Here is a 13,510-nt window from a genome sequence, read left to right as displayed (position 1 = left end):
CACCACCACCACCATCACCATCACTATGCCACCATCACCATTACCACTGTCATCATCAAAACCACACAATTACCACCACCCCATCATCACCACCACCACCACCATCACCACCACCACTACCACCACCATCACCATCACTACCACCACCGTCATCAAAATCACACAACCATTACTACCACCACCCCATCATCACCACCACCACTCCATCATCACCCCCACCACCCTACCTCCATCCTCAAAACCACACAACCATTACTACCACTCCATCATCACCACCACCACCCATAATCACCACCCCCACCCCACCTCCATCATCAAAACCACACAGCCATCACTGCCACCATCCCACCATTACCATCACCACTGTCTTCATCAAAACCACACAATCATTACCACCACCCCATCATCACCACCACCACCATCACCACCACCACCACCACCATCATTACCACCACCATCACCGTCACTACCACCACTGTCATCAAAATCACACAACCATTACTACCACCACCCCATCATCACCACCACCACCACCATCACCATAACTATGCCACCATCACCATGCCACCATCACCATTACCACTGTCATCATCAAAACCACACAATCATTACCACCACCCCATCATCACCACCACCACCACCACCACCACCACTACCACCACCATCACCATCACTACCACCACTGTCATCAAAATCACATAACCATTACTACCATCACCCCATCACCACCACCACTGCATCATCACCCCCACCACCCTACCTCCATCCTCAAAACCACACAACGATTACTACCACTCCATCATCACCACCACCACCCATAATCACCACCCCCACCCCACCTCCATCATCAAAACCACACAGCCATCACTGCCACTATCCCACCATCACCATCACCACTGTCTTCATCAAAACCACACAATCATTACCACCACCCCATCATCACCACCACCACCACCATCACCACCACCACTGTCATCATCAAAACCAAGCAACCATTACTACCACCACCTCATCATCACCACCACCATGACCACCATCACCATCACCACCACCACTGTCATCATCAAAATCACACAAGCATCACTACCACCATCCCATCACCACCACCATCCCATCATCACCACCACCACCCCACCTCCATCATCAAAACCACACAGCCATCACCACCACCACCTCACCATCGCCATCACCGCCACCACCATCACCACCACCACCATCACCCTCACCATTACCACCACCACCACTGTCATCATCAAAACCACACAACCATCACTACCACCATCCCATCATCACCACCACCATCCCACCTCCATCATCAAAACTACACAACCATCACTACCACCATCCCATCATCACTACCACCACCCCACTTCCATCATCAAAACCACATAAACATCAATACCACCACCCCATAATCACCACCACCCCCACCTCCATCATCAAAACTACACAACCATCACTACCACCACCATCACTATGACCACGACCGCCACCACCACTGTCATCATTCAAAACCACAAGTGATGATTGCATTACTACCATCACCTCCATCATCACTACCACCACCACCGCTGCCATTAACAGCACAGTCATTACCACCACTGCCACCACAACCGTCACCATTACTGTCCCTTTGCAGTCATCACAATGACCACCAGTCACCCATGGTCACCAACATCACTCTCCACTATGAGCACATTATCACCCTCGTCTCCAACACTGCCATTGTCTCATCAGAACCAGCTCCATCACTGTTCCTGGGACTGACACTAGCCTGATAATGACAACAAGCGTTTATCCCGTGCTCACCATGTCCAAGGCGCAATGCAAGCAGAACCAGGCTGGCAGGAGGGACGGCCACCACCATCACCAGCAACAGGGCATCCACGCCATCACCACTGCCTGTCACACCCGACACCTCTGCCCTCCAGGAATCTCCAGGCTGACCCCACTCCCAAAGGTGCAGTCCTCTCTGGTAACCTCCAGATTGTTCCACCATCCCCTTGCTTCCAGGCACCTCTGCACCAAGGCAAGGTCAGAGAATGGACACTCACAACCACTCTGCCCCCCCTGCTCACGTGGAAGTCCTTTCTTTTGTCTACCTCATATCCTGCCTTCCCACATCCTTCAGAACAGTCAGTCACCACCCTCCCCCTCTGACCTCAGGGTAACACTGAGGGGCCTGGTAAGATGGGGCTTTGATGAAGCCTTTTCTGCTGCCCTAAATGAGCCATTGTGCTCCTGGGTAGAGGGACACGGGTGCTGAGCGGAAGAAGCTCACAGGCCCATCCCCATGGCTCTGACTCCTGCAGCCCCTCCACCTGCCCTCGCCCCAACGAGGCATGGCTGAGAGGAGCTCCCATGGTGGAGGAGGGCACGGGGGCGCGGTGGAGGAGCGGCACGGGGCGGAGGCGGAACACAAATGTCCAGTCTGCCTGCCCCGATCCCAGGCAGTGCCAGACGGGAGCCATGGGACTGGCGTCTTGCATTGTGAGGAACATGAGAAGCCCTGTGGGGCCCAGTCGCAGGCCTGTTGGTGCTGAGGGAACCTCAGACATGGCCCAGGAGCCAGCCCCACAGGCAGGGCACCAGGCCTAGGGCCAGCTGAGATGGCTGCCGGGGGCCATCTGGGTGCAAAGGAGCCGGGTGGGCATTGAGGAGTTGCTCCCCCTGGGCCCAAACCCATAAGCCTGCTGTGACCCCATTCTGAGCGCCGGCTTCTGGTCCAGGTCTGGGCCTATCTGGCTCTTCCAAGCTCCCGGCAGAAGGCCTGGTACGGAGCAGGCACCCAGGAAGTGGCAGCCCTCTCCTTGCACGCCCCCGCCACCCCCAGCTATTCTACCTCTGCTCACCTTCAGGGCCAGAGAGCTCACCCTGTCTGCTTCTAAAAGGCGGCATGAGGACGCAGGCAAGGGGCCCCTGGAGGCCCAGGGCCTGAGCAGACCCACCCACCCCAGCCGCTTCCAACCCCACATCTTGCAGACACCTTGCAGGCAGCCCTCCCACTGTGGCTCTCCGCCTCTGGGCCTTTGAGGCGCCTGGGGCCTGGAGTGGACTCCAGCTCCCTCTTCATAGCCGGTGCACGCTCCCTTCCTCTAGGAAGCCCACTCCCAGAACTGGCCCCAAATCCCAGCACACAGGTGGCCGTACCCCAAGTCTCCAGCCCCCAAGGGTGGCGCTCTGTTGAGCGGCTGCCTGCCGTCCTCTCAGAAGCCGTCCTGGACTTGGAGGGTAGGACGGTGCCCACCTGCTGAGTGGCCCTGTTCCTGTTCCTTAACAGTCACAGCAGCCTGGCTTTACAGACACAGAAGCCAAGACTAGAGAAGGGGAAGTCACCCACGGCCACCCTGCCAGTGAGGAACAGGGCTGGGGCTGGATCCCTGCCCCTCCCAACTGCCAAGCTACCCTGTGTGTGTGTGTGTGCCAGTGAGGGGCCTGCCTGGAGTGGGCATTCCCATCCCACAGGCTCCCCCACTTGGCACAGCTGGGGCAGGTGGGGGATGGATGGCACTGCCCAGCAGGAACGGGGTGAGCAAAGGTCTAGCGCCTGTGGCTGGGGCAGGCCTGGGAGCCACAGTCAAGCTCCCAAGAGAGGGAGAGGGAGGCTGGGGCCCCGGGGAGGCAGTGGCACAGGGGTCTGGCAGGCAGCCTAGAGGGTCTGTTATGCCCACCAGTCCCCTCCTCCACTGCAGAAGGCCCCTCCCAGCCATGTCTCATGGGGGCTGCCACAGGCCATGCATCTGGCAGACTTTCTCTAGAAGAAAAAGAATGGAGGCAGGAGGGGCAGTGTGGGCAGGGGAGGTGTCCGGGGAGTGGTGGGCAGGGGAGGTGCTGCAGCCCTGGGCCCTTGCTGGTGGCTGGTGGTCTCCAGTTGCCCAGGAAGCTCCCTGGATGGGGAGGAGGGCAGAGACTCTCACTGTAGTGGTCCCTCACCTCCTGTCCCATTGCATAGTTGAGGAAACTGAGGCCTGGGTGTGCACAGCCAGTGCGGTCAGATCCACGAATTCTGTGCTTGAGGGAGGGGCTGCCCTGGCTGCCAACCCCACCTGTAAGACTTGCATGCCCCCAGCCCTCAGGACACAGGGGCCCAAGCAGGCACCCGGGGCAACTCACAGCTGTGTCTTGGGCAGCCTGGGCTCTGAACCTCGCTCCTCAGAGGGCCCGCTCCCCACCTCTCATGGAGTGGGGAGCAGGTGGACTTTCCAGGGCCAGGCATCTCTGGTGGATGTCCTGTTAGGTACACGGCGTGGCACCTTGACAGTGAGCCCTTGCTGCCGTGGCCAGATGTGTTCAGGGAATGAGTGCATGAGCCAATGAATGTGGAAGCCCCCAGCCCCAGAGAGGGAGCGACCCTGTTAAGATGGGGCACACTCGGACTCCCTGAACAAACACCTCCTGAGGGCTGCTGTGTGCCTGGAGCCACAGCAGAAACCCGGACCCTGCCCTGGGGGGCTCCTGCTCTGCTGGGGTAGGGCAGACAGAACACAAACACAGATCCAAGGATTCGCTGTGATCTGGGCCACTGCCAGGAAGAAAGAGACAGGGGTGGGGGGGGGGCAGGGCAGTGGGCGGAGAGACCTGGAGCAGGTGGAGAAGAGGGCACTGGGCAGGGACAGATGGGGTCCCAGAGTTCCCGAGCAGGCCCTGTGGGGGAGTAAGAGGGCCTGGGGAAGGGCAGCTGAGAGGCCCCTGGGCTGGGCAGAAGAGCTGGGTCCATTCCCAGCTGCAGAGACCTTGGGCAGGCCCAGGGGTCTGTCCTGGACTGGGAGGAGGCTGGCCCACTCCAAGTTCAGGCCATAGGGACTTGCCTGCAACCGTGACCTTATGACCTGGTCCATTCCCTCCAGCTCTGAAAGCTGCCAGGAGCCCCTGAATGGGAGAGGACCCTGCACCCAGAAAGAACAGGCCCACACAGGCCTCTGCCAGCCCCTGCTGCCCCTACCCAAGGGCCAAGCAAGAGGACATTCAGAGAAGGGGCTGGTGCCAGGCCCAAGCTGCTGCAGGGGCAGAAGCTAGGCCAGGGTGGGCTCATCTCTGAGAGCAGCACTCCACCCCTTCCCTGTTCCCCAGGCCCCACCCAAGCTGGGACAGGCTCATCCTCCTCCTCCCTTCTCGATCACGGTGCAGATACTGAGGCTCTTCCCAGGCCACCAAGGAGGCCTCTGTGTTGGGCGCGTCCCCTCCCCCTGCACCCCTCCCCCAGCCTCCTCTGCCCCCATCAGGAACCGGCCGGCGTGGGAGAGACTGAGCTGGGAACCGGCTGCTGACAGCGACCCAGGGACCCTGCCAAGTCTTCCTTCCGCTTCCCCCCCTTGGCCTGCCCCCTCACTGCCCTCTCCAAGGAAACCAGGAAAGGGGTGGGCGACGGAGAGGCTCTTAAAGGGACCAGGATGCTCCCTTGGGCAGGGGTCCCAGGGAGGAACCAGAGTCTGGGTGCCGAGCCAGGACAGCCGAACCTGGCGGGGGCCCCACACGAGGCAGGGCTGGAGGCCCACACAGACCAGATGGGAACAACCCATGAGGTAGCCCTGGATCTGTCAGTGAGCACCCTGGGCCTCAGTCTCCTCAACTGTAAAATCGGTTAGTAAAGATGTGTGAGCCGAGAAAGCCTGTGTGCACTGAGTGAGGCAGCTCTCATGGTGCCTGGCCTGGGGCTGAGCTTCAGGAAAGGAGCCCAGCAAATATCCCTCTTACACGTCCTCCTTCCACACACGCCTGCCAGGAGGGGACCATGTCCGGCAGAACAAGGGTTCTGACAGCCTGCAAAGTAGGGAAGCTCCCAACCCAGTTGGACAGGAGTTTCCTACAGGACTTCTCAGGGTCATTATGGTCAATACGGACCTGGGAGCACATGGAATGCTGCCCTTCCTAGAGCCATGAGGATGGGCTGGCTGCCAGCAGAACACCCCATAAACGCTAGGGTAGCATGGCAAGGGCTTCACGCCGGTGGCCCGGCTTCTACTAACATCCCCGCTCTGGGACTCCACTGAACCATGTTTCGAGTAAAGACAGAGCGCATGATCTCTCAGGATCTTGCTAACTCTGACTTTTATACTCTGTAAAACTCTAGGTTATTTACATTTTTTAGAGGAGTTTTAAAAGACTGAAAGATACTTGCCAACTCTCACGTGTGAAACATCCAAGGAGCTGTCCTTTCAGAACCACGGAACCTAACTCCCAGTGTGTGCTACTGGCCGCCATCAACTTCCTGTCACCCACCAGCCCATCCTTTTCTCCACCCATCATTCACTCATCCACTCATGTATCCAGCCACCCACCCAGACACCCATACCTCCATCCACACATCCAGTCACCTGCACACCTATCCACCCACCTATTCACCCATCTACCCATCTACACATCCAGCCACCCACTCATACCTCCATCCACACATCCAGTCACCCGCACACTTATCCACCCACCTATTCACCCATCTACCCATCTACACATCCAGCCAGCCACCCACCCATACCTCTATCCACACATCTAGTCACCCACACACCTATCCACCCACCCATCTATTCACCCATCTACCCATCTATACATCCAGCCAGCCACCCACCCATACCTCCATCCACACATCCAGTCACCCGCACACCTATCAACCTATTCACCCATCTACCCATCTACACATCCAGCCAGCCACCCACCCATACCTCCATCCACACATCCAGTCACCCGCACACCTATCCACCCACCTATTCACCCATCTACCCATCTACACATCCAGCCAGCCACCCACCCATACCTCCATCCACACATCCAGTCACCCGCACACCTATCCACCCACCTATTCACCCATCTACCCATCTACACATCCAGCCAGCCACCCACCCATACCTCCATCCACACATCCAGTCACCCGCACACCTATCCACCCACCTATTCACCCATCTACCCATCTACACATCCAGCCAGCCACCCACCCATACCTCTATCCACACATCTAGTCACCCACACACCTATCCACCCACCCATCTATTCACCCATCCACCCATCTACCATCTATACATCCAGTCAGCCACTCATCCATCCATCCATCCATCCATCCATCCCTCCATCCACACATCCAGTCATTCATGTACCCATCCACCCACCCACCCACACACCATCCACCCATCCACCATCTGTCAATCCATCCATCCATCCATCCATCCATCCATCCATCCATCCATCCATCCCTCTATCCACACATCCAGTCATTCACACACCCACCCATCCACCCATTCACCTATTCACTCATCCACCCATCTACCATTTACACATCCATCCAACCACCCACCCACCCACTCAGGCATTATTCTACCCATCCATCTACTGATCCATCCATCCATCACCCACTTCTCCCCAATATATGTCCAAGTCTAACCCCCAGAACCTACAAATATGATTTTATTTGGAAACATGGCTTCTGTAGATGTAATTGAGTTAGGGATCTTGACTGATACCACACTGGGTTTGGGGGGGCATAGATCCATGACTGGGGTCCTTACAAGAAGAGGAAAGTACAGAGATACACAAGGCAGAAGGCCAGGACAAGATAGCAGCAGAGACTGGAGTGACGCCACCTCAAGCCAAGGAACACCAAGGATTTCCTAGAGCCACCAGAAGCTGGAAGAGGCAGGGAAGGAATCTTTCCTAGAGCCTTTGGAAGGAGCATGGCCCTACTAACACTTTGATTTCAAAATTCTGGCCATCAGAACTGGGAGATAATAGATACCTGTTTTAAACCACCCAGTTTGTGGTAATTTTGGCAGTTTGTTAGGGCAGCCCTAGGAAACTGATTCTCTATCCCTCCAGCCACCTTCCATCTTCTTTCCTTCTCTCAGTCCCATCCATCCACCCCTATCTCTAGCCTTCCATGCATGCTGTCATCCACAGTCCGCCCACCCACCCTTTCACATGCCATCCATCACTGGTCACTCACCCAGCCATGCGACTGTTCTTCCGCTGCTTCCCCATCCCCCAGCAACCCACAGCTGCACCCTGGGTGCATCTCTCTGGCAAACAGCCGGCTCCCACAGATTATCCACACCCCCGCTTGTCCACAGTGCCTACCAAGAACCCCCTCGCACATCCATTTCTGCACTCAGCCACGTAATCACTGCCTTGCTCATAAACCACTGTTGATTCTCACTGGGTCAGCACTCAATCCTAGGGATACAGACATGACTATGACATAACTGCTACTGTCCCCCCCACCCCACTCCAGTAGAGACACATGTGGTCAAGGAACTATACAGGGATGGGCTACAGTAGAGGCAGTGTCTATGGCTTGGAACATTTGGGAACTCTGCAAGCCCCCACCCGCTCTGCTTCCCATTTTCCTCCGTAGCACCCCCAGTCCCCAGGCCCTCACCACCACAAGCCAGGCTGGTGCAGGAGTGTGGGGGAACAGGAGCACTTGAACCAGGCTGCCAGGCCAGTGTTTGGGACCAGATGATCCAGGATGTTAGGGCCTGGGAGGGTGGGGTTTGGTTACATATCTGGATGCTGGGGTGCAGGGACACCAGGTACTCTTAGGGCTCAGGGTTTAGAGCATGAGCAGACACCATGGGCTTGAGTGCTGAACCCATGGGCGCAAGTGTGTCTGCACACCCAGGGTAAGGCAGGCAAATGATCTGCACTGCAGTGGAAGCCTGTAAGTCTTTCTAGGCTGCGCCGGTCACATGGTCAACTGCTGTATGTGGCTGGAAGAGGAGGTGGCCCTACAAGCACGTGACACACACAAGTCATTCCAGCTAAGACACCAGAGCAGGACTCAGCCTGTGACCAGGATCAGGGCCCAGTGTATGACCAAGGTCAGGACTATGTGTGGCTAAGATTTGGGCTCAGTATATGAACTGGACCAGGGCTCAGCCTGTGACCAGGATCAGGGCTTAGTATGAGACTAGGATCAGGGCTCCACCTATGATCAGGATCAGGGCTTAGTATGTAACTAGAATTAGGGCTCAGCCTGTGACCAGGATCAGGGCTCAGTGAGTGAGTAGGATCAGAACTCAGTGTGTAAACAGGGTAAAAACAGTCTGAGTTTGGGATCTGGGCTCTATCTGTGACTAGTTCAGTTATGAATAATAATTATGGCTCTAAGAGTTCACTACTTCTCAGCTGATGGTGACTGATGGCTCTCACTCCCCTGCCGCTACAAACCACTGCACTGCCCACACACGGAACCCCTCCCCAGATGCATGAGATTATTTCCCATCCAAGTGCACAACCGACACAGGCCCACACCAGCTTGCACCCAGTCCCCCTGGGCCCCTGCCCATGGTCTCCACTTCAGGTCAACTGGGAAACTCAGCTCCCCTGAGTTAGTTCACAGGGTGAAGAGTGGCCCCTGCAGCAGTCAAGGGAGGTGCCATCCAACTCAGAGCGGAGGGGAGGCGAGGGGCAGAAGGAAGGGGACCGAGATCAGCCCCAGTCCCTCCTCGCCAGCCTCGGCCCACCCTCTAGGGCTCCAGGCTGCCCAGTTCCAGTGCTTTCAGCGGGACTGCAGGAGTCTCACAGCCTCAACACCTCACAGACAGCAAGTGTGCAGCATGGCCTGGCTCCCGGGCAGGGTCAAGGACCCAAGAGGCAACCTGGGCACAGTGCTGCCAGGCACTGCCTGGGCCACACTGGCACCTGCCTCCTGTCCTCCTATCCTGAAGCCCTGGACCCAGGCACCAAGACCTTAGCACTCAGCGCATCCAGCCAGTGGACCTGTGACTTTTAGGGTCGACTCAGGCCACGCAGACACCAAACACCCTGAGGCCTGGACCGCAGTCCTGCTGTCCCCGCCCCTGCCTAAAAGCAGGCAGACGCTGGCCACAGGGTCAGGAAGCCAAGGCTTCCAGGGTGCAGGCTCTGCCCAAGGCCACGCAGCATGTCCTCTTCCACCACAGTCTGGGTCCTTGGGCCGGGTCCTTGTCCCGGCTCACTGGATAGTCCCCTCACAGCCTGCTGCCCTGGAGGACAAAGGGGATGCTTTCCTTTCTAAAAAGCAATTTACTATGCAGGCCCCCCAGGGGCCCACAACCTCCATCTGATAAGACTGCCTGGGGACTGATCGCCAGGGAGCAATCAGAAGTGCGGGTGGAGGTGTCCTCGCAAGGACGCTGGTCATGCTGGCATTTATGCTGGTGGAGAGGGAAGGCTCCTGAAGGCCACCAGCAGGGGCCGGTTGAGTGAGTGAACCAGGGTGCTGCCCCCCGAGAGCTGCCAGCGAACGGCCCGGAGGGAGGGTTTCGGCACCGTGGGAAGGGGCCTGTTCTGGTGGAAGTGGCTGCGGGGATGAGAGACCCACCTGCAGCCCCCGCACTGCCACCCCCTGAAAATGCAAAGCCCTGGGGTTGGCCCGGATAATGCAAGCAGGGGAGGTTTTTTCTCGCATTTTATTTTTCCACCCTTACAAGAGCTAGAGGGCTGGCTCCCCAGGGCTGCAAGGCACCCAGCTCTCCCCAGCCCGGCTGCCAACCCCAGACCCAGGGCAGGAAGGACAGCAGAGTCCATCATGTGGGGTGCAGAGAAGGCAGGAACCTGGCGTGACCTGCCAATCCCACCTTGAGGCCTTTGCCTTGGCTGCTCCTTCCCCTGCGACGCTCATCCCCAGACATTCACGTGCAGAGCCATGCTTGCCAGGCCTCTGCTGAAACCCCCCCTCCCCTCGGAGGCCTGCATGGCCCTGCTTGCAAAAGCCACTCCCCACCTGCATCCAGCCCCTGCTAGCTTCCCTTCCTGGCCCATGCACAGCCGGGCATCACCACACTGCTCTGTCTGTCCCTGTTCCCCACCCCTCCTCACTGGGGAGAGGAGACTGAGGGCTGGGACCTGCCAGAATAGTGCCCGTCAGAGGGCAGTGACTGCCGGAGGAAGGGTGGTGGGCAATGGGTGATGGGCGGATGGATTAAAGAACAGGCAGATGGAGGAACGGGTGGATGGGTGGATGGGTGGTGGGTGGAGGGTGGTGGCAGTGGGTATAGATTAAAGAACAGGTGGACGGAGGAGAGGGTGGATGGGTGGTGGGTGGAGGGTGGTGGCAGTGGGTATAGATTAAAGAACAGGTGGACGGAGGAGTGGGTGGATGGGTGGTGGGTGGAGGGTGGTGGCAGTGGGTATAGATTAAAGAACAGGTGGACGGAGGAGTGGGTGGATGGGTGGTGGGTGGAGGGTGGTGGCAGTGGGTATAGATTAAAGAACAGGTGGACGGAGGAGTGGGTGGATGGCTGGTGGGTAGGTGAAGAATCATGACACCCGGCCCCCACTAACTGTCCTCACCCTGCTGTGGCCTCCCCTGAGCCCCTGCCTGCCTCTGCTTGCTCCTCCTGGCCGGCTCCCTGCTCCTCATGCCCTCAGCCTCCCTGCCCTTGCTCCAGCTGTCTCCTCCTGAGCCGCCTGCCTCCCTCTCCCTGCCAGGCAGCCTTTTCCTCCAACGCCTGCCACTCACGGAGCCTTCCCTTGCCTCTCAGGACACATACTTGTCACTGCACTACGCACCACGCAAGGGACCATCACATGTGCCACTGGCGCCCAGGTGGCCACGCAGACCACACACTCAGCCTGGGAAAGGGGTGCAGGGAGGCTTGAGGCTGGTGATGTCAGAGCAGCCAGGAGGGACGGGCTGAGGGAGCCAGAGGAACACCCTAGGAGGAGGCGGGTGGCAGGGCGCACACACGCAGGTCCCTGACCACACACTGCAGACCCCTCAGGCTGGAGCCGCAAGTTCGGACCCGGCCGCCATTGCTCTATCCATCTCCCCATGTCCTGGCCTAGCTCAGCCCCGGGCACTTCGGGCCTTTACACAGACTCTTCCTCTGACTGGGCAAGGTTCTCTTCGCTGCCCTCGCCTTGCTGTCTGGGAAGATGGCCCCACTCTGGCACACCCACCAGGGCCTCGAGATGGCACCCCATAGCCCGACTACTCCTCGTGGAACCCCACATAGGGCATGGAACTTGCTCCAGCTGTGCCACAGTGCCTGGGCCAGCTGGCGCCCAACAAGTGCTTGGCCCGCAACTGCACAGGACACATGGCCACTGAAGACCCCAGGGGCCCACGCCCCCATCTGATGAGCCTGAAGTTCCAGTTCCACCTCCTGACGCCCTGGTCTGCCATGGCAGCTTCCGCAGCCCCTCAGCGCCTGGCACCCACTTGCAGACGTGAATGCCAGGATTCCACCTGCTCTGGGCATGGGGCTAGCAGTGGGGGTGGGGGGCAGGTCAGGACACCTGCCCATCACCTGGCCTGGGGTTGGACCTCCATGTCCGCTCCTCCCTGAACTGTGGACGTCCCTGGGAGGGGGTGGGAGGCAGCCTGGTGGGCTCCAGAGCCAGACAGTGAGTGACAGGTGGTGACAGGGAGGCCCAGGTGGGTACACAGACAGCTGGGGGGCCAGCGGCCGAGACCTAAAACCTGCACCCCTCCCCTACTGAGTCAACCTCCCACGATCCCCACCCCAGACCCTCAAGGCCATGAAATCCAAGTGAACTTACACATCCGTCTCATCCCACAGGATACAGGTCTGGTTGGTGGTGCCCTGGGAGAGAGGAGAGAGGAGTCAGGCAGGGCCCCTGGCGGCCAGGACCAGCCCCCACCCTTGGGTCACCATGGGAACCACCTACAGGTGTGCTGCCAGGCATGCTGCCTGTGCGGGTCCTTAACACACTGCGTTTTGTGAGGAGAGAACTGAGTCCAGGGTGGAGACAGCAGTGGCCCAAGGTCACCTGGCTTGGCACAAGTCTCCCAGAGCCCAGGTCCAGTGGCCAGGCTGGGCAGCAATGGCTGAAATCCGTCTCTGGTATGAAGTAGGGTGATGGGAAGACCCTTCTTCCAGGGCCTAGTGAGCAGGGGTCACCGGGCACACAGTGGCCTCTGTAAGGGCCCTGCACTGCTCTGACGTCCTACTAGCCTTCCTGGGACACAGCCTTGCCAGGCCTGCCACACACTAGCACTGCCAAAATGGGGCTGTGACAGCAGGGAGGGCCAGCGTTCCTGAGGCTGGATCTAGGGCGTGGCCTGCTCTGAGCAGCTGTGAGACTCAGTCCTCACCCAGCCCTATTGTTCCCACTTGATAAGGGAGGGAACCATGGCACAGAGAGGTTGAACAACTCTCCCAAGGTCACACAGCTAGAAAGGACAGGGCTGGGTTCTCCTGTGGCTTCTTACAGCCCTGGCCTGGGCTGGAGGCCTGGCACTGCTCAGTCCTGGTACGGTAACCCAGGCAACGTGTTCCCTGGGGGCCCTGGTTCTCAGCCCATCAGAAAGGCATCTCGGTCCCTACTCCTCTGAGGCCCGACGAAGAGCTCTATAGAGCTCCAAGGAGCAGGGTTGGGACCTGGCTGGGGTCACATAGCAGCTGTGGCCTGAGGCCGGGGCTTCCCGCCCGGGAGTGCTGGGAGGATGCTCCTGTGCTGAAATCCCAGGGCCCCTGTAGGTGAGGCCTGGCGTCAGCCCTGGCGGTGCCGGCAGAGGTGTACTTACACCCCCCGCTTCTCCGTGGCCGGGCATCTGGGGGCCAGGAGTCATGGGACAGGC

General features: G+C 58.7%; 1 protein-coding gene across 12 annotated transcripts in view; it reads right to left on the bottom strand.

The window, feature by feature from the left end:
- ADGRB1 (adhesion G protein-coupled receptor B1) overlaps positions 1–13,510 on the bottom strand; it is a 97,616-nt gene that overhangs the window by 44,330 nt on the left and 39,776 nt on the right. For all 12 annotated transcript variants that reach the window (XR_012416966.1, XR_012416967.1, XM_045398774.3 and 9 more), the window contains one exon: positions 12,469–12,512. Coding sequence is in view for 10 of the 12 variants with exons in the window: in XM_045398774.3 (XP_045254709.2) it covers positions 12,469–12,512 (44 nt within the window). In the remaining 2 variants the exon portion in view is untranslated. The remainder of the gene's footprint in view (positions 1–12,468; positions 12,513–13,510) is intronic.

This window comes from Macaca fascicularis, chromosome 8 (genome assembly GCF_037993035.2).
Source record: "Macaca fascicularis isolate 582-1 chromosome 8, T2T-MFA8v1.1".
In the NCBI taxonomy this organism is placed as follows: Eukaryota; Metazoa; Chordata; class Mammalia; order Primates; family Cercopithecidae; genus Macaca; species Macaca fascicularis.
This window is presented reverse-complemented; position numbering and strand designations above follow the sequence as displayed.